Here is a 27,276-nt window from a genome sequence, read left to right as displayed (position 1 = left end):
AAATGATCTGGGACATCGCTGTAGAAGACACTTGTTTTAATAATAACTGAGTTAGTGGCAGCAAAATAAAAATTACCGGTATTGCACCACAGTGGATAAATATTTCAACAATGTTTGATAGGATTGCTACTGATCCATAAACAAGTGATTTACACAATATTTATTCAACATTGCATTGGAGAAATGAATTAACATCCATGCCAGAATTCCAAGATATGAATACGATTCATCTCGTCTCTTGTGAAAAACAAATAAAATATTCTCTGCTTTAGTATTGGAATATAAATATATATGCTCACAAAAGGCAGCATGGTTGCAAACAGCATTAGGACCCAGTAGTCTCTGCTTGCTTAATCAATTAGCCACGGCATTCCTGGCATTTTCACAACCACAGAAAGTTGTCTCTTCAGACTTTCCTTATATCAGTAAAAAGCAGCATCAGTTTAAGAAAAGAGACAATCCTGTGTACTGTGTTAAAACCTACATCTAATGTTTCAACACTATAGCTACAATTATAGTTCTATAGATTATACCATCTGTGAACTACTGGGCCTGTATAGCATTCACACACAGACTTTATGTTTCACAAAAATCAATATTTTGAGTAAAGCTGTTCTTTCTTAAATTTTAATTCATGAATGGCAATCCACTAAAGCAATCTTTTGCAAAGTTATTAAAAAATTCCACAGCCAGCATGCAGAGCACTGGTAACTTAGGCCTCCTTGCGTGCTAAGGAATCACTGCCAATTTGCACAGCTAATCTCACAATCAAGTCACACTCAATTCAAGTGTTCACATCATGTTAGATGTTGCAAAGTCTCTCAAAGAAAGCACTTGTTTATTATAACCAGAGAGAAAGACAGGCCAAAAGGCCAAAAGTCATTAGCACTGGGCCTAACATGTTTGTTCTGGTCTATCCTTTGGGCTCACATTCCTCAATGGGTTGAATGGTAGTTGTACATGGTATTAACCATTGTTACAGGGCTGGCCTGGTGACTACCCATTCTCTTGAGGAAAGAATAATGACAACACTTTACAATAGAGCCACGCATCTGATGCAATATTTGAACGTCAGTGGTATGATCACTTTCACTTGCTACGCAACCTCAGCACGGGTGTGGCAGGTTTAAATTGCCACACACTGTCTTGTATTGTGTGGCATTCTTCTAAAGTTTCATCAAAAAATGAATCCATAGAATTATCCGTATTCACCCTAAGTCATGGATACACCAGCTTCAACCCAACCCATGCGAGAGAGCGCCTGTCCAACAGTACCAACACAACTCATTATAAAAGCAATAGTAGGTAATCCATCCCTTTCTCCGCCCAGCCCTCTATCCACCCAGTTTCCCCCAGCTCCTCCAACTGAAAAGATTTGATCATCCCCATTTTTCCATGGACTACTGCAGTAGTGTACCAAACTGCCAACCTATCATAAAATACAGACAAGAAAAAGAACGATAAGCAAAGTTTGATGTGAGAAATGTGGAAAAAGATAAGTGAAGACAGGTGGATGAAAGTACAGGAGTTTTGAAAAAATGTTGGATGTACTGTGGTGGAGGATTCCACAAAACATAGGGCCAGTAGACATCTGACTAAAAGACGTAGTGTCTGCCATGGGAGCCAAAGGGGGAAGACTGTCGAGGAAGATGAGGCCAGGGGACAAAGCCCACCTCCTTTTAGAGGGCTTCCTGAGGATATCCGTGGCTTGAGCAGAACAGTGCTCTGCCGTCCCAACAGAGGAAACCTGCCAGATCTCTGTGTGACCTCAATAATGACACCCGTCATGGAGGGGAAGCAAAGGAGGAGTGAGCTGAGTTGGACTCTGCAACAATAGACAAAATACGGCTATGTCAGACTGTGTTAGACCATTATTGGCAGAGATGTAAAGTGGCCTAGCTAACTGGAGCATATGCTGCCACTCCGTATGAAGTGCTATGTGGGAGGAAGCACATAAAGATCACCTCATCTAACCATATGTTTCCCAGACACAATCAATATTCATGTCTCGAGAGCTGAATCCAATCCTTAGGTCAAGAGCTGGAGCTCTGTCTAGTACATAATACGGGTTTTCCAAATGGACAAACTTCCACCCACACTGTGTGAAACACCACAAAACTCTCAGAAACAAACAGAAAAGGATTCCTTGCAGGCAAGTAAAATATTTCCACAAGGCCTCGGCTCCTTTTAAGCAAAAGCGGGAAGACTGGTTTCTTTTAGAGGAGTGAATGATTAATAACTAGGGGTGCCACAAATCACAAAACTCACGGTTCGGATCCAGGTGTTGAATCTCGTAGATTAAATACATGTTCCAATCAGCACAAAAAAAGGGGACAATATTTGTTTTAAAAAAACGCTTTCCATTTATTACTTAAAGAACTACACAATACGTTCAAGCCGAGGCTTTCCGAACAAAGGACTTTCAACCCAGAAATGCGTGTTCCTTGGGAGTATTTTAATCCAAACCACAATCTTTTTCCTAAACTTAACAAGCCCCCTATTCTCGGGTAACTTAACTACCAACTGCCGCTGATACAACAGAGCTCTGTAGCCGGCGTCAAGGCTTTTCAAGTTCTTCTGCTTCTCCATTAGGCATGACAAACTATCAGCTGATTTTAACATGCCCCGTTCACGTGAACAGAAAATTGTGTGCCTGTGTCTTTTCTCAGCAACCCTCCATAGAAATTAGCCAGCCTACTTTAAGGAATAGAAAAAAATAATTCCAAACTATAATTATGGTTAAACTTTGCAATTAATCCGCGGTTTACATGCATTATGAATCATGAGTGTTGATCCGTACGGGCCAACTATGGTTCCTTACACCAAAAGTAATAATGATATCTGTGTAAGTTGTCCAAGTTTGTTATGCAATTGACTAGGAAGGAGCTCAATTAAAAACCTGTCCTGACTAAAGGCATGTTGTATTTCTACAATGTAGAGGAGATACACATTAATCATTCCAGATAAAACTAAACCCCACAGATTCATAGAACTTTTAATAAAGGCAAAGCAATGGAATGAAACTGGAAGTTATTATTACAGAGATCTTAAAGTCTGTACAGATGTACCCCTTCAAAACACATCATGCCAATACAGAAAACTCATAATATGTTGCTTATTTAACATTCAATAAGGAAAGTTAACATCTGAGGAAAAACCATCACATCTCCAAAAGTGGGGTGGGACTAGAAGCAAATCCTTATTCAGACATCTGTAAATCCCACCACTTAGATCTGTAGGCTAGATCCCGTGCCATTCCGTCATAAACTGCCTTTGAGTCTTAATTAGCTCAAGTGCTATTTACTCGGCTTCAACCACAAATAAATGACTGGCTTACTTGCTTAGGTATTCTTATTAAACACATTCCGCAACAGGCTGCTGTGTATGGTTGACCTCAAAGATAATGCCCCCTCAGAAAAAGACTCAGTTGAAGGAGCAAATGTGGATGACATTATATGGACAAACCTCTTTTACAGTGGCTGTTTTAATGCTTATTTGCACTTGAGTGTTAAGAGTAGTTCTTGAGTTTGCTGAAACATATAGTAACCCATGACAGACAGTAAGCATGTTAACCAGATCTTTATCAGGGTGTTCTCACATGTGAGGATCCAAGACCAAACACATTTGCGCAACAGTGATTTAAAGTTGAACCAACAGGCTTGGGGCAATCCCAAATTTTAAAAAGGGCATTCCCATATACAGTACAAGTAGGGTCCCAACCAAAACAAAAGCCATTGAAAGTCATAGGGCAGTGGTTATATATAGCAGATCCATTTTACTTTGAGGAGGTAGATGTACTTCATGTGCTTAAAGATAGGAGCCAAAAGACTCACTCACTAACTGAACACAGTTAAGGATTAAGATCATTATATAAAGGGCAATTTAGAAGACTTTGTGACTCATTGACTCTCATTGATGAACAAATAAAATACATTTCTATAGCAGTGAAAATATCTTGTCTACTTATGCACAAACTCATGAATACTGCAGATAAATGACAATGTTTTACTGGAAAACATTATATCTACGTAAATTATACCAGCTAGCTGCCATCAACTCATCATCACCCAAAGTCCATTCACTTTGGGAGAAAAGAGTTCAACAGAAAATTGTGCATTATCATGGTTGTCGAGCAGTTAGTTCTAGTATGACAAACTGACCTGCTAAACTTTTGAAAAAAAGCCAAGAAGATACAATTCTACCATTTCCAGTATAGTTTTCTAGGAAAATAAGATGGTCATAGCTATCCAAGCCTTCCAAAGATTCAAGGCATACACATGTAAAGTGATACAGTACGTGGAATAAGATTTCACCAAAAGCTGAGGTCAGTGATTTTGAAATAACATGAGTGTGCTTTGTCTGCTGGCAAGATGGCAGATTACTTTAAACTTAACTTCAGATGAGTGCTGCAGAATATTTATTGGCAGAATAGACAGCTACTTAAAAGTAATATTACCATTAGTTAATGATCTTCAACCATGATGTTAGCAAAGAAAAAGATGCATTTACTTATTATGTTGAGAACAATTTATGTTGTGTAAGTGTGGTGTGCTTGAATGTGTGTTTCAACTCAAGGAGAAAAACATTGAAGAAGAGCCCAGCCCTGCAGACATTTGCCTCAAGAGCATCTGGTTAAATTGCCTGGGCCTCCCAACCAGTGTATACACACAGACAGACACACACGCAGATGCAGACGCAGACACACACACACACACACACACACACACACACACACACACACACACAGTGCCAGACCAAACCAAATTAACACCTCTGTCTTTAACAGAGTGGAAGTGATTGCAACACATTTGGTCAGCAGATCAATCAGACCCCATGGCCTGCCAAACAAAAGAGTGTTGTAACAACATACAGCATCTCCAAAGTCCCAAGCATTAAAGGCACAAACATGTAAGGTACAGTAAATCAGACTCTCCCTGGAGGGGGATAATGCAAATCACAAAGAAACCACGGCATTTACAATATCTTATCATCAAGTAGGGGGGGCTGAAACACTGTGGGAAATCATCTAACAACATTAATATGTAAATTAGTAAAATGTTTCAATATTTTCCTGATAGCCACATTGTCTAGTGATCTCTGAGACATCAGGAGGCCAAAGCATCACTAATAATGAGAATTTCTAGTATGTTTGGCACTGTTATCATCCAGTCTACAATGCAGACACAACACATCTCCTCAGCTGCAGGCCTTAGCGACAAAATCATGTTTAACTTGGAGAAAAATAGCCGTATAGCTCAATTGAGACGCATATTCCGAATGTGCTGTATACATGTCCAAAGAAAGCCTCTAAAACCCGAATAATAACCCACGTCTTAATCGGAAAATGCTATTTTTAGAAAAACGCCTTAATAGGAATAAGCCTATTCAACCGGAATATGCTGTTTACATGACATGTATCAAATTCAGAATAACAGTGGAAAATTGGTGTGCGTGCAAACGTACTGAATGTAGCTGTACACCAAATGCTCAAAAACCACAGAGAACATGGCAGCAAACAAAACACAGCAGGCCCACAAAGGGTTAAAATCCGTAGCATACCATTATCTCACACGATTCTTGTTTGCATCGAGATCCAACCGACTCAACAGCTTGAATTCGTCCTTAGCAGCGTCCAACTAACACACCTGAATGAATCCCAGACCAGGAGCGTGTTAGTGCTGGTCCATTTGAACCTCGGGCCTACAACGAGGACGCACTGCGCTGCTGAGAGTTGTTTTGATGCGTGATTAGCATGCACCCACCGGTTGGATACACAATCTCTCATTCGGCAAATCAGTGTCAACTTTGAGGACGAGGGTGAAAACACTCCGTTACTTGTGAGTCTATGATGTCAGTCTATGATCCTGTCACCCCTCCCCCAAAAACCAACTTACCAGCATCCCCATTACGTCCGTCCACAGTTGGGAAAAACTGTCGGACGCAGCAGCGCTGCCTGCCCGGGGCTCATCGGTAGGCTCATCGGAAGACGCACCGGTCCCCTGAACACCTTCCATAACTTTAGAATATGTTGTTCAGTCACACCAGTTTAGGGCAAAAGCTTGAATCCAAGCCCACAGGCGGGGGCCTGACCACCAGCAGTACCGAGATGTGAGTGCCAAGCCTGCTCCTAGAGAAAGTTGCCCTTGACGCACCGGTGAAATGCTCCAACATTGCTTGGCACGATCCGAAGTTTAATGCTTACGCTGCGCCCTGACATAGTCACGCAACTCCCACAACAACTCGTGCGTCGAATGTCAAGTAGTTAAAAAAACTCAAAAAAGGAAAGAAAGGTGGCCTCGAGTTGTGTTGAACCCTTAACAGGTCACTCGTCTGAAAACTTCCTTGCGGGGAGTTCCCTGCTCCGCAGCCCGCACTGCAAGGATCCGTGCCCGGTCATAAAATCAACCCCACACCGCGGGAGATGTCGTGCAAGTGGGCTAAAAGTTTCCGAAAAGTTAATTGAATCCCTCGACGAGTGACAGAAAAGTGTCTAAAATAGTAGAGCGAGCACACATAAGCTTATTTCCATTAAAGATTTCGAGTGAGAGAACGCCCGGAGCACAGAGCAAATCCTCCAAACACTGCGCCTCCCCCCTCTCTTCACCCGCCGACTCTCTCTCCCTCACACACTCCTCCCAACAAAACATCACCGCAGAAAAAAACACTTGTCCCGTGTCAGAAGCACAATTGCCAGGATTTAACTCAATTGACTGAGGAATCAGTAATATTCCAATAACTCCTATGAGAAGTTATTCAAACCGTGACTTATAATTGTTGGAGTAACATAATTTGACCAGTGACACGTTTAGTTTAACCCTGAACACCATATGTGATTGAATTTCCAAATGTCTACTGTACCCATGCTGACCAAATCTTACTTAATGGTAATTCTGATGTCCCTATTGCCTTCTATGAATGTTTTAAATGAGGATTTTGTGGTTATCCTGAGATCAGTACATGCTTTTAAAGCTATTACAGGAGTACAGCTCATTTAAGGTTGTTTTTTTAACAGCCCAGAAAAGTTTTTATCTCATGCTGACAGAACTTTCCACCAATACGTCCCTCCAGCCAGAGTTGAATAGGGATTGTGAACAAAGCACATTCTTTACACAATGGTGTGAAAAACAAAAAAAGCGCATGGGAAAAATGTTTTTAAGGGGGTGATACATACGCCTGGCATTAATCTGGATAAAATGCTGAACGATAACAAAAAACAAACATGAAACGTTGTCTGTAACTGCTTAATTTGTTTTAAAAAAATGACACATACACATATCACAAACAGCAGTTAGCATACAATGTAACAGCAATGTCCTCTGTGCTTATTTAAATACATAAAATAAAAAGAAACACGTTATGCACAAGCATGAAATTGCAGAGCTATCCTATCTGATCAGCCATTTGTTACGCTCCACCAGCAGGCCACTCTATTGTAATGAAGAAGTCTGTTTCTAATTCTCCCTGTAGATGGTCAGAAGCCCATTTTCTCAGAGCTGCAACAGCTGCTAGGTCTTGTGATAGACGCCAGACGGATGAGAGAGATGGAGAGAGAGAGACGGAGAGTAAGATTCAACATGTTCAAATTCAACTCTACACTCAGCTCTCCCTTCCCCGTGGTTCCAAGCCAATCAAAAATGCTGCTTCACCTGCTGTTTACCAGATCGGCCTACAACACCACATGCAATGTGAACATACATACAAGTAACATAACCCAAAAAGGAAATAGAACAGACCAAAAACAACTTTTACCACACATTCCTTTCTGTAACCATGTAATAGGTGATCAGTTACATAATCCCCAAAGCTACGGTTTCACCTGTAGTGCAAGGAGAAATGTAATAGGCGGCCTACTGTGGATTATGCAGGGTGCAAAAGGTTTCCACACATTTCACTGAAATTGTTGCATTTTTGCAGCACGAGTATTATAAAGATATTTATGCTTGAAACAAGACTCACAGATACTCTGTAATTAGGCACAGCAGAGTTAGGAGCTAACTGCTCACAACAGCATGCCAACAATCTTGCAATGATGTTGATGATTAGCAGGTATAATGTCTACCTTCTTAATTTAGCGGGTTAGCATGCATTTGCTAATTAGCAAAACTAAACTCCTAATATGGCTGTGGCTGATGGGAAAGTCCATAGTTTTGCAGGTCGTAAACCAAAGTATTGGACAAACTTTGGCCTGATGATGGCACCAGAGAAAAAGTCAGAGAATTACCAAAGTCGGGAATATTCATCTTCTGGGGATCATGAATGTCTTAATAAAATGTCATTGTAATCCTTCAAGTAGTTGTCAAGACACTTCAATCTGGATTTAAGTGGTGTACCCATGCAACCAAAATCTGAATTCCTCACCCAAGTTACTCCACTGTTTTGGCACTGATTGTTCCTTTATATATAATATCATGGTTCAAAGTGTGTGTAGGTGAACAATGAATTTTACAGCCTTTGGATGAGCAGCAGCTGGTTAGCAGTATCCTGCTTGCAATCTAAACACACAGAACACACGCTCAAACAAGCGCAGCTTTGTTGGCCGGTGAGTCAACAACCCGGGGGTCTGCCCCGCCGACCTCAGGTCCTCATCTCTGACCTCAGGTTGACAGCAGCAGCAAGTTGTAGGACTGCTAGTGTGTGTGTGTGTGGGTGTCCATACTGCCAATACATCACTGCACTGTCCATCAGTCTCCTAAGAATGATGACTATGTTTTTTGAGACCCCACCCTGGTCCTCCCCCTCCTTCCAGCTAAAATAGGGGTGTTTGAAGTCACGCTCACACACACACCAACACACCACAATTCCTGCCAAAAAAACCCTTAGCCAAATACAAGACGGTGTGATCCCACCTGGAGAAACTCAAACAGAGGGATCAAACTGTACCATCAATGAGGAGAGCAGGAAGCCTGTTGACTCAGTGTACACTCATCAAACACTGCTGGTGTGTGTGTGTGTGTGTGTGTGTGTGTGTGTGTGTGTGTGTGTGTGTGTGTGTGTGTGTGATTGGAGATGCCACCTTTCCCCTTCTCTCTTCCCACTAAGCACTAATCAAGGTGTCACGTTGCCAGACAAGAGGAAACAAAAGTCACTTGCTAATTCTTTCACCAATAAGCTCATTGTCAATGTATTACATGTCAAGAGAGTTGTTTCCTTTCATCAGCTCTTTGGATAATATGTGAACATTTGGTCAGAAATGAGGGCAACGGAGTATATAAAAACAAAGAGGATTTGCTTGCAACCAATTAAAGTGTCAATAAATCCGTCCTGAAAGTAGGCACTGAGCGCTAAATGTATTTTCACAGTTCTCAAAGTATATAGGGGGCTCTTTTGTGAAAAGGATGATGTCATGAATATAAATTGCTAGCGTGGGTTACTTTGAACGTAGTGTTGAAAGGCTCAGGTCTTGGACTGCATCCTGATGGATTTTAAGTATGAAAGTTATTTTGACACTTTTATCGCCTTTCTCCCATCTTCTTTCATCTCTTCTCATATCTAATATTAAGAGTTTTATTGTCTTTTCATATCTTCTTCTTCTTCTCCTGCGCTGATTCTGCTGGGTTCCTGTGGGATGGGAGGAAAATTACACTGTGTCACCAGGTTTGGAAAGAAGCAGGAAACCCTCTAGAGTGAGCCAGGAAGCTTTTATATCAGACAGCCGTTTTATGTGCCAAAGCCGTGATGTGATATGTGTTACTATTTGCTCAATATAAATCATTAAAAAACAAGCCTGTATAAACAAAACAAATAATAAAAAAAAGAAAAGAAAAAAAATGGGAGCTGGGAGAACAATGTGCTCTGGTTATTGGCATTTCCTTAAACCAATCACAATTGTTTTGGACGGTGCTAAGCACCAAGCGGAGCCACAATACCGCTACAAAATGGCTGTGAGAAGTTTTGGTGGAACATGTACACGTTCAAAGGTAGTTTTAGTCATGCAACAGAAAACTCAGATTGGACAAGTAGTCTAGCTAGCTAGCTGTCTGGATTTACCCTGCAGTGATCTGAGGAGCAGTTAACCATAGTCCTCATAAATCCACTGGAGTTTAAAATTCCAACACAAAAAAAGCATAAGGTAACGGGACATCCGAAAAGAATGGCATCCGGTGGACAAGAGCGATCCTGGAAGTGGAACGTCGTATATATACTACATTGGCAGTGATTAAATTTACAGGACTTGTAAGAACGGGAAGAAATCCTTTAGAACAGGTTAGGACAAGACAAAAACTCAGGAAAGAGCAGGTTTGTTGCAGTGTATCATTGCAGGGAACTTACATCTACAAAGAATCAACTAATCTCCCACTAAGTCTTTTCATTAACCACTCAAACACTCCCACAGGCTAAATAATGTTAAAAGGCTGAGATAAACTACTGTCGAGACACACATGGATTACAGTGTATCACAGTAAGGTTTCATTTTACACTGCTGACGACTCAGCAAGATTATCACAAAAGCGGGCAGAAACACACTCATACGGGTGATGACGCAAAGTAGAACAGAGCATGGCGAGGAGAAGCAAATGCAATATAAAGGTCAGGGAGGAGTCAGATATGGCATTTTTCCATTACATGGTACCCGCTCAACTCATCTTGACTTCTTTGCTTTTCCATCATGAAAAAAAGTACTAAATAAAAGTTGGTACTCGCTACTACCAAGTACTTTTTTTGTGTATCACTTCTGTCAAGGTTCCAAGCAAGCTGAGGTGATACCAAAAGGTAACGTAAAAACAGAGAGAATCGTCACTAATCACTGCGTCATTATTGCTAGCGTAAGACGGCCATTTTTAAATAGTTTAACCAGGGGCGTTTTTTTTTGCTGCCTCCAGCTTTTTTTGAAACAAAATGTGTCTTCTGGCTGTGGCAACGCCAGAACACACGCTCTGTGTGTTTCTCATTAGGACAGGGCAGTTTCCTGCGGCGGCGGTATAATGACCAGCCGCGCTCGCTTCACGCATGAGGCGGCACTAAACCTGCAATAAAAATTTGACAGGGCACTACGGCCGCGCCGAGCTGAGCCGAGCCGAGCCGAGCCAAGCCAAGCCAAGCCGAACAGAGCAGAGCTGGTACTAGCAGTGGGTAAGCGCCGAGAGTGAGAGAAGACTGCAGTGGAATCTTTCAGGCCGGTCACATAATAGCAGATAGTTTTAGATAAAAGTTACATTATTATGTAAAGTTTGTAAGGAAATGAATAGTAAAACCTACTTAGTTCTAACCATGAGTTGTTAGGACTTAATGAAGAGAAGGAAAGAGACAGTGGAGAGGGACTCAGAGACTGGTATGGGGAGAAAAGGAGATAGAGATAGAAAAAGAATGCAGACAGCATTAAAGCAAAGCAGTAGCTGGACCTCCCCTGATAGTGAGAGTGACCCTTCCTGGAGGTCAGTGACCCAGGCTTTAAAAATAGCCCCTTGGGGAGTCAGGCACCATGCTACCAGAGTGATTAACAACTTGGTAGACAGACATCAAGGGCACCACCAACGCACTTGAGGAATGCTTTACATGACCACTCTACAACACATGTGGCCTTGTAAAATAAGAGTTTTACAGGATTTCCACCCAAAGTAGACAGTATTGGGAATTACATCATATGCTGATTAATGCCTCAAGGATAGTATGCAGCCTATTCTATTCCAGTAAATGTTAGACTACATCTTTATAATGGTTTCATGATATTACTATGTAAAATATAGGTCACTATAAACTCCTCACATTGAAGCAACAAGGTTGTAGTCACCTCCTCTCTTTTTGCTCTGATTACCATATCTTCATCAACCTTTTTCTTACCCAATGTTTCGATACGTCTTCTTCCTTTTTTGCCAAATCAACATTTGCAGGTTTATACCCAAAGCTTTATTGGATCGAATGTCTTGAACTCTTATCTCAGGTTGTCAGAGGGCCTTCTCTTAGTGAATAATTGGGATCAAGATTTTCACATCATTATTTTTCGCTCAGTCGATGGATCAAAGGCTTGTCAGTCCCGAGGCATTTTCTTTGAAACAATCTGGACGTGAGCATTTGTTATTCTTATTTTTGTGTGTGCATATATGTGTGTTTATGTGTGATGAATGTATTGTGTGTGATGAGTAGGCGGTTGGGCCAGCCCCACAGTGCTTCACACGCCACTGATTCTTGTGTGGGAGTTATCACACAAACCCAATTAGCATGACAACTAATTACTGTTGCCTGGGTCCCCTCCCCCAGCTAAGCAACTCATTAAATTAAATCAACACAGTGGTCTTTCCACTGAAAACAATACTTTCAGGGAGTAATAATGAAATGCCTGGCGCTTGCCGTTTGTGTGCTCTAGGTATTACTTTTCATAGGGTGGTCAACCGGAACACTGGAGTCTTTAGAAAGCTAGGGGAGACTTCAAATATCAACACAGGAATTATTGAGGCAAAGAGAGAGAGAGGCGAGAAAGGAAGAGGGAGACAGTGGGGAGAGTGTGAGATAAACTCAAAGTGATATGCATGGGCAACAGGGAGAACACAGTGATACAGAAAAAGAGATAAAAGGTCTGCTGTTTGTACACACAATATACACTGTCTGTCAGGACTTCTCAAACAGCTCGCACAATGTACGATATGTCAGTGGAAAAAATCAATTTGGGTGTGGGGCCGAAGAAAGCACGTCAAGTCTGTATACCTGCACCTACGGAACAAAACACAATATCCTGTGATGGTGTCAGTGTAATGCAGGAATCCAGGGCCAAGAAATAAATAACACAATTTATCAGTGTCACTGAGACGCAGTGAGGATAAAGGAAGTCTCTCAAGGTTTGTAACAACATGACCCGCTGACACCTCTTAACTCAGACAAAACATTTTCACTGCAATTGTTCACATCCTTTTTTTTGAGTGAATTTGGAATTTATTTCTAAGAGTTCTGTATGTGTTGGCTGGTTTCTACTCAAGGGCACACTCTCTAGCTCAATGACATATGCATTTAGAGTTTCTATATACATACATTCTATTCTGCCTCCCACAGACACAAGCATTTCCGGGTAGGATTTACAAATAGTAATCCATGCTTTTATTAATGCAGTGGTATTGCAGGTCCCTTTCATGTGCTTTGTGTAAAAACGCTGATATATAAACAAAGCATATTTTTGCTAAGCCCTGGATCCCCAGATTCTCCACGCAGTGTATGCCTCCGTGGTCATGTGCTAGGTGATTATGTTACACTATTGTGTGTGTGAGTGTGTGAACTGAAATTCCAGAGTGTTTTAATCAGGCGCGACTGAAAGGACAGATGTTGCTTTGGATGTAAGCAAGCTTCCAAAAGTATGCGCAGCACTGTGTGAGAGGCCAGGGTACTTTGACTGACTGCACAGTGTTTTTTGAGATTGGTGCAGATTACACTAATTGACTGCACAGTGTTTTTTGAGATTGGTGCAGATTACACTAATTGACTGCACAGTGTTTTTTGAGATTGGTGCAGATTTGCAGGCAGGGATGTGAATTTGAAAGAGAAATGGCTGAGGGAAGAGGAATAAACTGCATCTTTGTTAAAATGATGTTCACATGTGTGCTGGAAATTAACAAGAGCAGGGTATAAAGTGCATGTTTGTTTGTTTGTTTGTTTGTTTGTTTGTTTGTTTGTTTGTGTGAGTCCACAGGTGCAGACAGTGGAGATGTGTTGGTCTCACTGTGGATGGAGGTCATGAGGCTCGGCTGGCAGCTGTGTTGGTGACAGGGTGGCAGTGCCAGGCTGACAGCTGATCTCCAGTGTGTCATACATTCGACTGGTCATGTCATTCTGTGTACTGGAGCTCTGCACGAAATGTGCTGTGACAGACCATTGTCACAATAAGGACAGAGCATGTGTGTGATAAGAATAAATCCTACCCAGAAAGACCGCTGTAACTTTACTGAAATGTTGCTCATGAATATGTGGAAGTACTAAAAAAAAAAAGCCCAAATTAACCGTTCATTGAGATAGAAGAACCGATTAACTTCACTAAATGTCATTTTCAATTTATGACCTAAAAACTCAGAGTTCAACCTAGATTTTTATGATGGAAAAGTGATTTGAACACTAATTAAAACACTACTACCATAGAGACAAATAGAACTAAATAAAATGACTGACTTTAAGAAATATTTCAAATAGCTGTAGCTGTGTAGTGTATAAAAAAGTACACTAGACAGCTACTTTATTGCAACACAGCTATACATAATTTGTTATCCCTGGCTGACATGAACATGGCCTGAGTTTGTTTATTCAGATCCTAATTGATCCCTTGGCAGCAACCCTTCCTGAGGTCCACAGAGTCTATTCATTTGCACTCAAGTCAAAGTAAGGAGACGAGTATTCCATGAGTATTAAAAAAAGGGGTCAACTTGGAGCACTGGAAAAAAAAATGATGCAACCCATGGTAATAAAGAAGGCACTTCCTGAGTACTGTATGCAATGTGACCATAATATTTGCTAAAAAAATCGTGGAATGCAACTCAAATCCCCAAAACAACCCAGAGATATTGTGGCTGATGAGACGAGCAGTTTTAGATTGTAGGTCATTGGTCTCTTGCTTATCAGGAGCTTTCCCATGGGTATGTTTTGCCGTCTTTTCTTCCACTTTTCAAACCACTTTCAAAATGTTGCTTCCTCTCTCTGTGTTTTTCTCCATGTCCCTCTATCTGGGAATGGGGCAGTAAAATGGGAAATAGTGGTGCCCTCTGCTGTTGTCAAATACACCTACAAACCACAGAGCACGGTGCCCTACACAGAATTGTCTATTAAATCCTTCTTCACCTCCTGTTATGTCAAGTCAGACGCTATGCCATATGTTAGCCTCTGAGCTATACAGTAAAAATAAGCTTGGCCTCAATTTTATTATTGACCATGTGTGCGCTGTGAACGCAATTATCCCCTTCGGTTTCATCCCAATCTAACACACACACACACACACACACACACACACACAGACACACACACGGGGGGGGGAGATGGCAAGTCGCGCACCGAGTGACCTGGTCTCAAAGAAGGACCCGACTTCTGCAGTTTGACAGCATTTTGGGTTTCGACCTAATGAGAAGGGAGAGGTGTTTCAGTATTAATGTTGGGTGTTCAGTTCTGAACGGTGTAGGGAAGAGCCAACGGTTTGGTGACGCCGTCTGAGCCTTACTTCATCATTTTTAATTAGTCACGGTAATACCGTCTGCTGCGGTAAACAGGGAGGTTTGACAGTATCAAAATTTGGATAGCAACCAACTCTAACACACACACACAGCAGCCTTGCATTTACTGTACAGTCCCAGTACTAACAAGACAGTAGCCAGCGGGGCTCGATAAAAATTTTATGGGTCTATCTCTGCTTGTTTATTTGCCTAAACACTCTTCTAAGATGATGTGGGTGAGACACATGGAGTGAGACACCCCAGAAAGAAGCTGGGATTAGAAAGGTTGGTTAAACATTAATGTATTTTGGCCCTGTCGCTGCACGTTTTGCAGTGGTTGGTTCTTTGGAATATGGACAATTGTAATTAAAAGATGAGAGTTTATTTGTTTGTTAGTCACTTGACCCGTGGAAATTAGAAAACAGACTACATTTAGTTCCTACGGAAGCAGAGAGAAAGACAGAGAGTCTCTTGTGGAGTGTGGTGTGAGAGGAATTCCAGTTCTGGAGATGCCACATTCTCCCTGGCACACTGACATAAGTAGACACAGATATACAGCTCACAATCAGCCATGCACTCATTCACACAGAATTCTGAACTGCATGCAAACTGCAAATCAATCTGAAAATACCTCAAGCCCACATTTATAAAATGAAATTCACAGTGCACTACATATTATGAGCATTTACAGTTTCACCTTCTCTGTAGATTTATATCACATTGCTCGCATCAAAAGCTACAGACAAGTTATCATTTGGTTATAAATTAGATGTTATGTTATAATAACTTGTTCCTCGCCAGCTCCAGGCATCTCTGTGGTACAGTCTTCTGTAATTACTGTCAGTATGCACACTGTCATCACATATCTCACATGCATATCGCAACATATGATCTGTCACACATACTTGTCCAATTTGCATATTAGGAGGCAAATAAACAGCCATGTTAAAATACATGTTGACATGCAAAAAAAAAAAATTGTCTTCTGACTCACAACAGTGGCTCATTATCAAAAGCTCAGTGCAGAGGGATTTTCAACACAAGCATATTATTTAACCAAATCCCAATGCTCTGTGCTGTTAGGACTGTTGTTGGGGATATAAGTGAATATTGGGCCAATACCAGGGTTAACATTTTTTCCCATACTATATTTCAATTTCAAGACCCAAAAGGAGAAAAGTGATCTGACTTTCTGCCTGAGTCACAAACACAACCTCTCCAAATGAAGATACAAACGTCCACCAAGTAACTGTTCTCATCACAATCATACATTTTTAGCCAAACGGAATGATTCTGTCCGTAAACACACTATTAACATCTAGAATACAATCTCTGTCTCAGTTTATTTCATTGTTAGAGCAACAAATTCATTGGCACAGAGCCACTGGACTGCTTGGAAATCCATTTTCAGATATCCTGCTGACAAAGACACAGACGCAGAATCTAAACAAGTGAGGAAAAAAACGCCATCTTTTTAACAATGGGTTATCATTGTTGATTTACATTTTGTCCCGTAACTACAAACATAAATATTCCTGAGTTCATAGCTCAAGTGTCAACAGATGCTCAAGAGTAAGAAGTTTGAATTCTATATGTTTTAAAAAGTGATGTGTGTCTGTTCTTCAGGTACCGCAGACTAAATTGTTGTACTTGCGCTGTATAACTGGCTCTGTACTCCAGATTTAACTGCGGTCTGACAGCATGTACAGTATGTGGCTTGGACTGAGCACATTATATAAGACCCCCACCCCCATCATTATGAAAGTTTGGTCCTGAGTTGAACCTTGACCACCGCACATTTAGCTCTGTTCACATGTCATTCCCAATTATTTATAACTTTTACTTGTGCTTCCTCTGTACCCTATCCATTTGTATTGCTTTCTGACATTACAGTGGTTTTCAATTTTAGTGATCAGTGTTTCATCTGAAGAGATCAGCTGACATTTAGTTTTGTGTTAAATTCAATTTTAAATTTCAATATCTTCCATAGCCATCTTAATGCTTGCATATATTTCATTTATATTTAAAAAATAAATAAACAAAAAAGAGCACCACAAGGAATGGAGTTTAGTCAACAGCACAGATGACTGGCAGGCAGGCTGACCAATCAGACACTATGACAGTGTCTCATACTACCAAACTCACTTTCTGGCTGACAGTGTGTATGTGTGTGAGTATGAAGCAGTCTCAAACTGTCTCTGTTTGTCTGTCTGACTGTCTACACGAAACTCAACCACACAACACACAAACATAGTGCAAGATCAGCTCAACTGCTGTAGCCCTCCACTTTCACAGGAATTTTCCCCCATTTCAGCCCAGAGGATCCTGCTTACACTGGCAAAATATGAACCCAGTGGCAGTGATGAGCCACAAAAACACAAAACAAAACTTGTATATTTTCCTAATTACTTAAACAGGTTCACATGGCCATGAATGAAGTCCTGATCAAACTTGTGGATCTGGAGGACTACGCTAAAAACAAATAAAATTGGAAAATCATATGAAGAGCTACTTTTGTGATTGAATTGTTCCTCTTTTTTTATATGCTTGGGTCAATTCACGTCTTTGGGTCTTAAGCGAAGACCAGCAGCTGCTAGGATCTTCTCAACTGAAATTGGCCAAAGTGAAAGATTTAAATCAGACTCAGAATGAGAAGAAAAAAACAATAAGTATACAACAAAAGGCATTGAATGCGAACACTGAGTTCTTGATAGTTTGATACTCACTTATGTAAAAAAAAGTACCGTCAGTTTAATTAAATTACCAATTCAAATTATAACCATAACTGTTAAAATAATTTCAATTCATATTTTGAAAACATTCTGTAGTAGTCACTTATCTATCTGAAACATTTTAGTCATGTCAGGGATGACTTATGTGTTTCTGTGCTGTAGTTGGCTGACTCCTAACCGTTGAGGTGATAAAAGGGTTTAGAGGTTACCATGGCATGCCCCGGTGCTTGGCATGGGCCGTGGCGATTGGTGCTCCGGCCTGACGAGACCTCATTACAGGCTGGTGGGGAGTCCTGTCTGAAAGCTCTGGTCCAGATGGTCACTCCTAACCAATTAACACACATTTCTGACTCACTCTCACCAACTAAATTTCTCTGTTGCTCCGTTATCCGTGTCCCTAAAGATCTTATTGTTGTGTGTAACATGCGCTAACACACAATCACACGCAACTACAACAACAAAGAGACATCTAGACCGGCACAAAAAAAAGAAAAGAAAACAGCAGTCGGCGGTCATTAACTTGTGTGTTTAATGATTGTCCTTCCAGTTTAGGTTAGAGGCCAGCCAATGCACCAGTACCCCCCCCCCCCCCCCCCCCCCCCTTCTGGAAGAGTGGAGCTTCTCTGGAGCAGAGGCGACTCAGCGGGACCAGAAGCAGTACAGAGGTTAATGGGCCCACTGAGATTAAATACAGGTTGAGTAACATTGAGTTTGTGATACAGATGGCTCTGCCTGAGGTAAGGACACATTACTAAATAGGAAATGCCACGTCTGAAAACAGATTGCATGCATCTTCATTTGGGGAAAGATGTCTTAAATTGTATTATAACATAGTGTCATTAATATGTATTTTGTTAAAAATGGGTATTTTCATTATCCATATTTATTTTTGATTATCTTTAACCTTTACAATGTCAGAAAATTTTAAAAAATGCCCTTTAAACTTCCTCAGAGCCCAAGATGATATTATTTACTTTGTCTAAACAAATACAACAAACTCAATACATTTAATCTACAATTATATCAACCTGAGAAAAAACTAAACTCCAACTATCAAATGTTATGTTGCCTAATAAATTACTTTGATTAAATACAGTGTTATGAAACTATATGCTTGTACAACTTGAGACCATGGTGTACCTATCAGACAGGCTGCAAAAGATACAGATTAAGAAAAATGATCGGGCAGGGAAGGTATGGTCAGAGAGATGAAGACAAGCTAGGGGTCCCTGGAGCACACACTCACAGGAGGCTTGTGTTGATACAGGAGTGCACTGCTGCAGGGCTTGGTGCTGAGCCCATGCTGGCAGTAAAGCTATCCATATCCTGTGGCGCAGAGCTGGCATTTAGCCCAGGCCAATGTAGTACATACTTTATTTTTCTGATTATTTTTTGCACACAAGAAAGCAGTAAAAGGAGATTTAAAAGTTTAGTTAAAACATATCTATTGATTAAAGAAGTGGAGCCAAACAACATACAACATATGTTTGTTTGTTCCATTGTAAGATGTGTCCGGAGAGGATGGAAGAGATGTTCTGTGACGATGTAGACATACCGGTCTCAAAAATGTGGTCAGCCTAAACGTAAAGATGACTGCAATGGTGGAGTTGTCTTTGTGTCTGTATTTGTGTTATGTGTGTGTATTTTGTTGTTTTTACATGAGTTGTTATGAAATGATAGTGTATGTTTAGTTTTTGTCTTACAATTTTCATTGTCATGTTTATTTTATTATTGCATTGCCACATTTTCAAGTGAGCTGTAAGGACCTTAGGAAGAATAGCACCTGCAATGCAGGAGCTGAGAATCCTAAATAAACAAACAAACTGCATCTCTACATACATCAGCATGGATCTGCTGTATCGGTAACTGGCTCGCACCATAATGCATAAAAATGCATGAAAAGTATAATATTCATGATCTGCCACACTTTGAAGACAATGCTAAACTTCGCTGTACATGCAGTCAATAACATTAAAATTGACAGAGACAGACAGGAAAGATGGATAGCAACAATGGTCCACAGCAATATTAAGACCAGGTTATTGCAATTACATGGGCTGTATGTTGGAGAACATGCGGACAAACCAGTTTTAATTACTTTCGCTTCTATTCTCTACACTTTTTCTCTGTCTCTCCTTGTCAAAGTCTGTAATATATTGAGGGACAGCTGCAAGATCATCTGCACATGATGATCTCAGAGCAAAAAAATAAAAATGTGCACATGTGGCTTGTAAAGCACATACCTGAGTATGTAAAGCTCTCTATAGCATATCTGAAAGGGATTAAAAACTGAAGTCTGGGCAGTGGTATTTCCAAGGGTGTGTGTGTGCTTGAGTGAAATCTTACTTCTCTGGCTCTGGTCCCACAATCTGGTGGGTGGAGGGAGCTAGGGATGTGGGAGCTAAATAAATGTAGGATGAACGATTGGCGTAACCATAACAACTGAAACACCAAGAGCTTGCATTTAGGCCCATTCAATACATTTGCATTAATATCATCAAAAGCCATCAATCAAGCCACATGGATTGGTATGCAAACAAATCTACACTATAAAAATGCACCTGGTGGTATAAAAGATTTAGACAAGCTACTGTGAAATTGATTTTGAGCATTCAGATATAACCAGGCTGCTCTTTTAAACCCTCAGACAGCCAACCTGCAGGTACACACACACACACACACAAACCCTTGTCATATATGTTACTTTGGCACCATCCATGACATAATTATCAATGATGGGTGAAATGTGCAGAAGGCAAAGGCTTTACTTACCTGGAAGCTGTAAAGAGCGGAGACACGGCGATGCATCTTCACTTTGCAACGGGTTACACTAATAATTTGACTGTAGCCAGAATAAAGTCAGCCCAGCTCAGACACTGTCTAGTTCCAGGGTTTAGCTCAGTCATAACCTCAACCAGACTTCTGATTCAGTCTGTTTATGCACATGAATGGTTGGCTTCAGAAAGCAGTACATGTGGTGGAAACATGTTTACTGCTGCGGACTGGGTTTTTAAGTGTGACGTATTGACAAAATGAAAGGTGGGTAAACTACGGTCATTGTCAGTGATTACAAAATAAGAAAGAAAAGTTTAATAATCATAACTTTTACTGACTAACTAACATAATGAGGCTAGGAACAGGAAGGAGAATAAACTGATTGAGAGACAGGCAGAGAAGACAAAGGGAGGTTACAAGAGGATGTTTCATGGAGCCAGGGGGCAGGACGGGGCAGGGGGGTTTACCATCCACAGCTGGAGCAACAGCTCCACCTGGGGCAGAGCAGTGATAATGCATAAAACCTTCCTTGATCTGACACACATTTGCCACTAGGTACCAAGGTAATATCAATATTTTGAGAGCAAAGAGAGAAATTAAACCCCTGTCATGAAGTCTGTAATGTCACACTGAGCTGAAAAAAAGAATTGTGACTTTCCTTAAAGAGCCCATATTATACCTTATATAATATATCCTTATATCCTTTCCAAATTCATATTTGTACTCTTGGGTTCTACTAGAATAGGTTTACACATTATGTTTCTCATACTACCCATTGCTGCAGTGCCTCCACCTGAAACATTCTGTCTGAGCTCTTGGCCCTCCTTCCAAAATGGCCAAGTCTGTTGTGATTAAAAGTATTGACATCACTAATTGAGGAATTTCAAACCGAAATGTGGGTGAGACGTTTCAGGCAGTGGAGAAAAAGTGCTGTCTGTTTGAGAGAAAAGATGTTTTTGTACCTATACATTTATTACATACTCAAAAAACTGCAACCCACTAAAAGATGGGTGAATAAAAAAAAGCATAACAGGGACTATTTAAATAAATGAACAAAGCTAATCTAATTGGTTTCACAAGGGCAACTGTCTTTTAGATGCTTTTTGTGGGCATTTTAGGCGCGATCTACCAGGTGAGCTACCCAGGCGCTCCTTCATTTTGCTCAAATCAATTTAGTGTAAAAGACAGAAAACATCCTTCCATGCAAGTAAACTATCAGAAACTTGCACATTAAAGGTGCCCTGCATTTTTTTTATTATAAATATGTTCAGCCAATATGTGTTTGTGTCATGTCGTGAATGTGAAGACGAGCTGCTACCTCCTCTGTCAGTTCTAGCCACTGAAAAGAAATGAGTGGAGAAATCAGACCAATTACAAAAGCTGGTCAGTCTGACGTCGTGTTGACTGAGCTCATTACTATTCATGAGCTCGCCCAGTTGCAGAATCAAGCAGCTTAGCTCATTGAATATTAATGAGAACTGGCAAAAAATGAGCTGAGTCTTCCTACAGGCTTTCTATACCACACTAGAATGGCTTGAAACAAGGTAACCAAGGCATTTTTTCCACAAGAAAAGGTTACATGGTAGAACTTTAAACAATACCACAAAGTAATTAAATACGTGTGGCAGGACAACTTTAATCTCTCCCTCCTCCCCTCTCTCCTCCCACACATTTAGAACACACTGTTTTAACTTTAGCACTTTTATGTGTTTACCAATCTCTACTTTTACAACAGCCATTAAACACCCACCTTTGAGTGAGACGTTAATGTAAAATTAATCCAAAAGGAACATTTATTTTATTACAGGCTCTTGCTCTTCTACACCTCGTAAGAGTTCACAGCTTATACACACATGAACAGAGTCATGCAAACAAGAGCACACATGCCTGTGCCTAGAACACACATACAGTATGTACATTCCTAATCTGTATCCATGGATGTGGTTGTGGCTCCTATGATTGCTTTTTCCATCCATGACAGATAGAACAGCTGTCCTCAGAGAGAGAGAGAGAGAGAGAGAGAGAGAGAGAGAGAGAGAGAGAGAGACAGAGAGAGAGAGAGAGAGAGAGAGAGAGACTGGCAACCATTCATTTATGAACTGTTGCTTTAGAAGAGAGGGCAGGCAACCTCTGTGCCAACATGGACGGAGGCCACCATTCTGAGGCAAAATGGATGAGCTGGATCTAATAGGCTTGAATATCAGCAAAAACACATTGATGCCAACAACAGACCATGACACAAACATACGTAGCTGCCTTAGTTGCCCAGTGAAAAAAGCCGCAGGACACATGTGCCAGAAGCCTCAAACCAAGACTGATGAGCATAACCACTGGCCTTACTTACAGGAAATACTATAACTACACCCTAATTAAAATACAGCAAACACTGACAATTTCAAGTTGTTTCACAACAGAAGGGTACATTCACTGACTGAATGCTAACATTGTTTACTCTCAATATTTGTAACCAATATACACTGAATGCATCATGAAGTCCTGACAAACATGCTTCTCATAAATATATTTGCAAAGCCTATTTTTCTAATCTGCATTGCTGACATTGGCTAGTGGTTGTCTTTGTGTTCTTCCACTCTTTTATTGGTACCAGTTACACCACATTACTACAGCCAACTGTGAAAATGCATGCTTTTAATTTCATAGACATGACCAGAATGCTTGCTGAATATCCTAAAACAGTTAATGTAGGAGCTGAATTGGCCTTAGTAGCATATCTAAAATATATTTCAACATCACAAGGTACAAAAATAGATGTAGTTCACCATGGAGACAGGCTTAGTTCCATGCTTGAATCTTAGCTATTACCCAGTAAATACCACTACTCCTGCGGACCAAAAGCTCCACAGTGTACCTTTCATGTCATCCAAAATCATCCTCTAAATATTCCGACCCTTTTTTGGGGTAATATTAGACAATGTATGCCATGGTGTGTGGGGCTGTGCATGTGTGCATGTCAGAGGTCCTTGTCATGCCGGGTGCTGGTGATTTGTGACGCCTGTGGATCAGAAGCTGGGGTTTATGGGGGTCAGGGCAGCTTTAGTTGTTCGTACGGATACTGAGTGTGAGAAAGTCCTGACAGCGAGCGCTGGCTACAGCTGATATGTGTCCTCAGGGACTTCCCCTCCACTGAGGTCACCCCCTTGCACTCCAACACTCATACATCACTGCTGACATCACCACCGATCCTAGCCCAGCCGTTGCTATGGGCAACACAAACATGAAAAAGCATGTGTGTGTATGTGGACGGCTGGCGTTAAGAGAGATCATCATACTTTATTAGTGTTTTATCGAGTACTCAGTGATGTGCTGCACACCATCATTCAAAAAGGAAATCATCCATAAGCTTGAATGTTTTATACTGAAATATAAGCTCTGTACCATGTTGTAAATGTTCTTAATGCCTATATTGTGTGTATTTAATACAGAACTCCACATAATTGTTCAAGTCTAAATTCTAAAAAAAAGAGTAAAATAAATGTGGACTGAAAGTAAAGCATGCTGATCATTGTGTTTGATGTGTGCCTGTGTGTCAGTACTGTACATAAGAGTGTGTATACCTACAGCCTTTCCTGTCCCCTGCTGTGTTAGTCAATGCTTGGTGTCCTGGGAAGTGGGACAGCAGTGCCAGAGGTAATCAGAGCTCTTTGTGTCCACACACAGTCTTGCTATAATCGGGGAATATTCTTTCTTCAACAATAATAGCTGTAATCCTTTCATGTCAATATGATGTGTAACCTGTGACACGCTCAAAACTCAGATTTTGCTGGAGATTTATACAATATCTGGCCTCCGACCTGTTTCAAAATAGATTTAATGAGCTTTTAAAGCCACATTTCATAAAAACCAGCAGGTGTACAGAGAATTACACTGTAGCGTAAGCCTGTAACAACATAATCAGACATGCAAGACACTGCACCGGTATAAGCATTCTGTCTGTATGCACCTACCACACACACACACACACACACACACACACACACACACACACACACACCCACAAGAGATAGCGACAGAGAAAGACTCGACCTGCTCATTCCCCTCCATGCCAAAGCTTTGCCTCTAAATAAAAACAGCCTTCTAAAAAGGTAGAGATAGTTACCTTTTGGAAACCACTTTGTTTCAGCCCTGGTTTGACAGAAATCTCACAAATACTAAATCTCTGTGTGAAGTCTCATGAAACTCTTCATGGTTGGACTTTCAGCAAGGACGCTAATGATGATATGATAAACCCCAAAAGGTTTTTAAACGTCCGAAAGCTGATTTGATGTATGCAGGTTTGTTTCTACACATGTGACGAAGCACATACCTGTATTTCCTTGTGTGCAGCCCTACAGTATATGCCACATCAGCACTGACCAGGCCCCCCCTCAGGTGCTGCAATCTGTCTTGCAGGGTGTGAACTGACTTTGACAAATCTCTGATTCAAGGCAATGAAGAGGTGTGGTGGTGTGTGTGTGTGTGTGTGTGTGTGTGTGTGTGTGTGTGTGTGTGTGTGTGTGTGTGTGAGGCATGCATGGATCAAAAACGTGAGGCGGATAATAAGTGCTGCTCTGAAGACTCATTTGTCCTAAAATAAAAGAGGCTGGATGAATGAGAAAAGTGAGAAGTGAAGAGAAAGAGAGGAGGATCAGTAAAATCCCATCTGCGGTCCTTGCATATGTATCGAGTCCAGCTCACAGAGCTAAGAGGACCTGTTCTCCTAACACATATAAAAAATAGTATAAAAAAAAAATACCCCAGATGGCTGCCATGTAGCACACTTTGACTCATCAATACGGTTGACTTTCCTTGAATTCAATTGATGTGCTAAACTGTTTTTTACAGATTTTCACTTTATTATCATTTAGTATGTATGCTGCAATATATGACTTACATGTTACAAACTTTAATAGACTGTTTGTTGTAAGGGTCCTAAAGACCGTTTCAATGCTTCCCACATTTATTTATATTCATTTATACATTAATTGTGTCCCACTGTGGTGGTTTATTTGTCATCATTCTTGGTGTTGTTCCACCTCTGTCTGATTTTGTGCACACTGTCAACATCACCGCAGAGTGAATACTATTATCCCAACCAAAACAAACTAGAGTTTTGTTACCCAGTTGAACACATTTCACTCATTACTCTGGTTTGTTGGCTGAAACATACTGTACTGTACAGCGCTTTTTGTGCCAAAGGATGCTCAATCATTGGCTGTGGTGCTCGGGTCTGCCTAGTGACATCCTGATACTGAACACATCACTATTATGTTAATATATGACATATTTTATATTGAAAGACACACGTACAGAGCTAAAACTAATTATGTGCAAGACATTTACAGGAGATGTAATAGTATTAACGCTGATCTCAAGTCACAAAGAGAGGCTATTCAGACAGTAAACCTTCAGCAGTGACAGCAACATCATCGCTGCTAGCCTATAAATCACACAAAGAAATAGGCTTAGCTCGTAACAGCTAGAAATAAACTGAAAAGTAGCATTACAGACAGACACGGACCAGCTGCACTGACAGAAGGAGATGGCCGAATTACACATGCACATGTGGCAGAAACTGCACAGTCTAACCATTCCTGGGAGGCTGAAGAGGAAATAAAGGCTGGTGTTTTTATCACTGTCCCAATCATAGCCACCCCTCCGCAGATCACACTCACTGCATAAGAACCTCAAAAACAGATGTGAGCAACACTTTCGCCCTTCTGAATCAGTGTGTGTGTCCATGCTGCCTCGCCTTTTGCATAACGCTAATGATGTCAACACACACCTGTTGCCATGGCACTTAGCCCTGCCCTCGCATGAACAAACAGGCACAGGAGTGGCTGCCCAGCTCTGGCAGAGCATTGCAACAACAGCTGGCATGTGCAGTTTCCTCTGGCAGAGAAAATGAAAAAGCATAGAGAAGTAAATGCCAAGTGATTCTCTTTAAAGTAGAGCTTTTCACTATAGTTTCAACTTTAGGGAGTCTCATTAGAGTCCGGCTATAGACAGACACTCAGTGATGAGCCAAAGGTAAAAGAGAGTAAAGAGACTGACAGATAACAGGAATTGCTCTGACAGCTAAAGCCTGGGGGGGAAACCTCCCAATGAAAACTCTACATGCTACGGTCAAAGCCCTTCACGAAGCACCAGCAGTCTCCTCTCTGAGCTAAATACTACAGCAGCATATGAGGCAGTTCAATGGGCTTAATGCCTGCTTCACTGTCACCAGCATCTCTATGAGTATGTATGTTTCAGAGTGTGTTCAAATACATGCATTTTGATATGTGTGCATTCATGTCCATGGGGGTATTTGCGTGTTATGTGCACATTTGTGAACTTAAATGTGTCTTTGCATGTGAGCAAAGGAGTGCTTTCCGTTTGTGCGTACACCATTTGTGTTTCCTCTCACACAGTGGGCATTCACAATCACATTGTGAGGTTTTTACTTCCTGTATTGGGGGAAGTCTAACAAGGGAATTCTGGCCTATGCAAACTTCCTTTCCTCCCATTTCTATCCCTCTCTCTTTACCCCCATTCCACACCTCCTTCCTCCCTCCCTCCATCCGCTCCCTTGTTCCTTGACAGCTGGTGGGGAGATCCAGATGTGAAGGGGGACTTGGACAGGAAAACGAGAGGGAGAGAGAGAGAGAGAGAGAGAG

The 27,276-nt window shown here is 41.1% G+C and overlaps 1 protein-coding gene across 11 annotated transcripts in view; it reads right to left on the bottom strand.

Annotated features, from left to right (window-relative positions):
• Positions 1-27,276, bottom strand: part of sash1a (SAM and SH3 domain containing 1a) — a 249,324-nt gene that overhangs the window by 46,097 nt on the left and 175,951 nt on the right. For 2 of the 11 annotated variants that reach the window (XM_032542205.1, XM_032542206.1), the window contains exon 1: positions 5,895-6,600. The exons of 8 other annotated variants lie outside the window; for them this stretch is intronic. In XM_032542205.1, coding sequence (XP_032398096.1) covers positions 5,895-6,014 — 120 coding nt within the window. In that variant the 5' untranslated portion in view covers positions 6,015-6,600. Of the gene's footprint in view, positions 1-5,559; positions 5,803-5,894; positions 6,601-27,276 lie in introns of those variants that run through there. One more of the 11 variants, XM_032542207.1, reaches the window with a different exon arrangement.

The sequence above is a fragment of the Etheostoma spectabile genome, chromosome 18 (genome assembly GCF_008692095.1).
Source record: "Etheostoma spectabile isolate EspeVRDwgs_2016 chromosome 18, UIUC_Espe_1.0, whole genome shotgun sequence".
NCBI classification, from domain to species: Eukaryota; Metazoa; Chordata; class Actinopteri; order Perciformes; family Percidae; genus Etheostoma; species Etheostoma spectabile.
The sequence above is the reverse complement of the archived record's forward strand: the minus strand, read 5'-3'. Positions and strand labels throughout refer to the sequence as shown.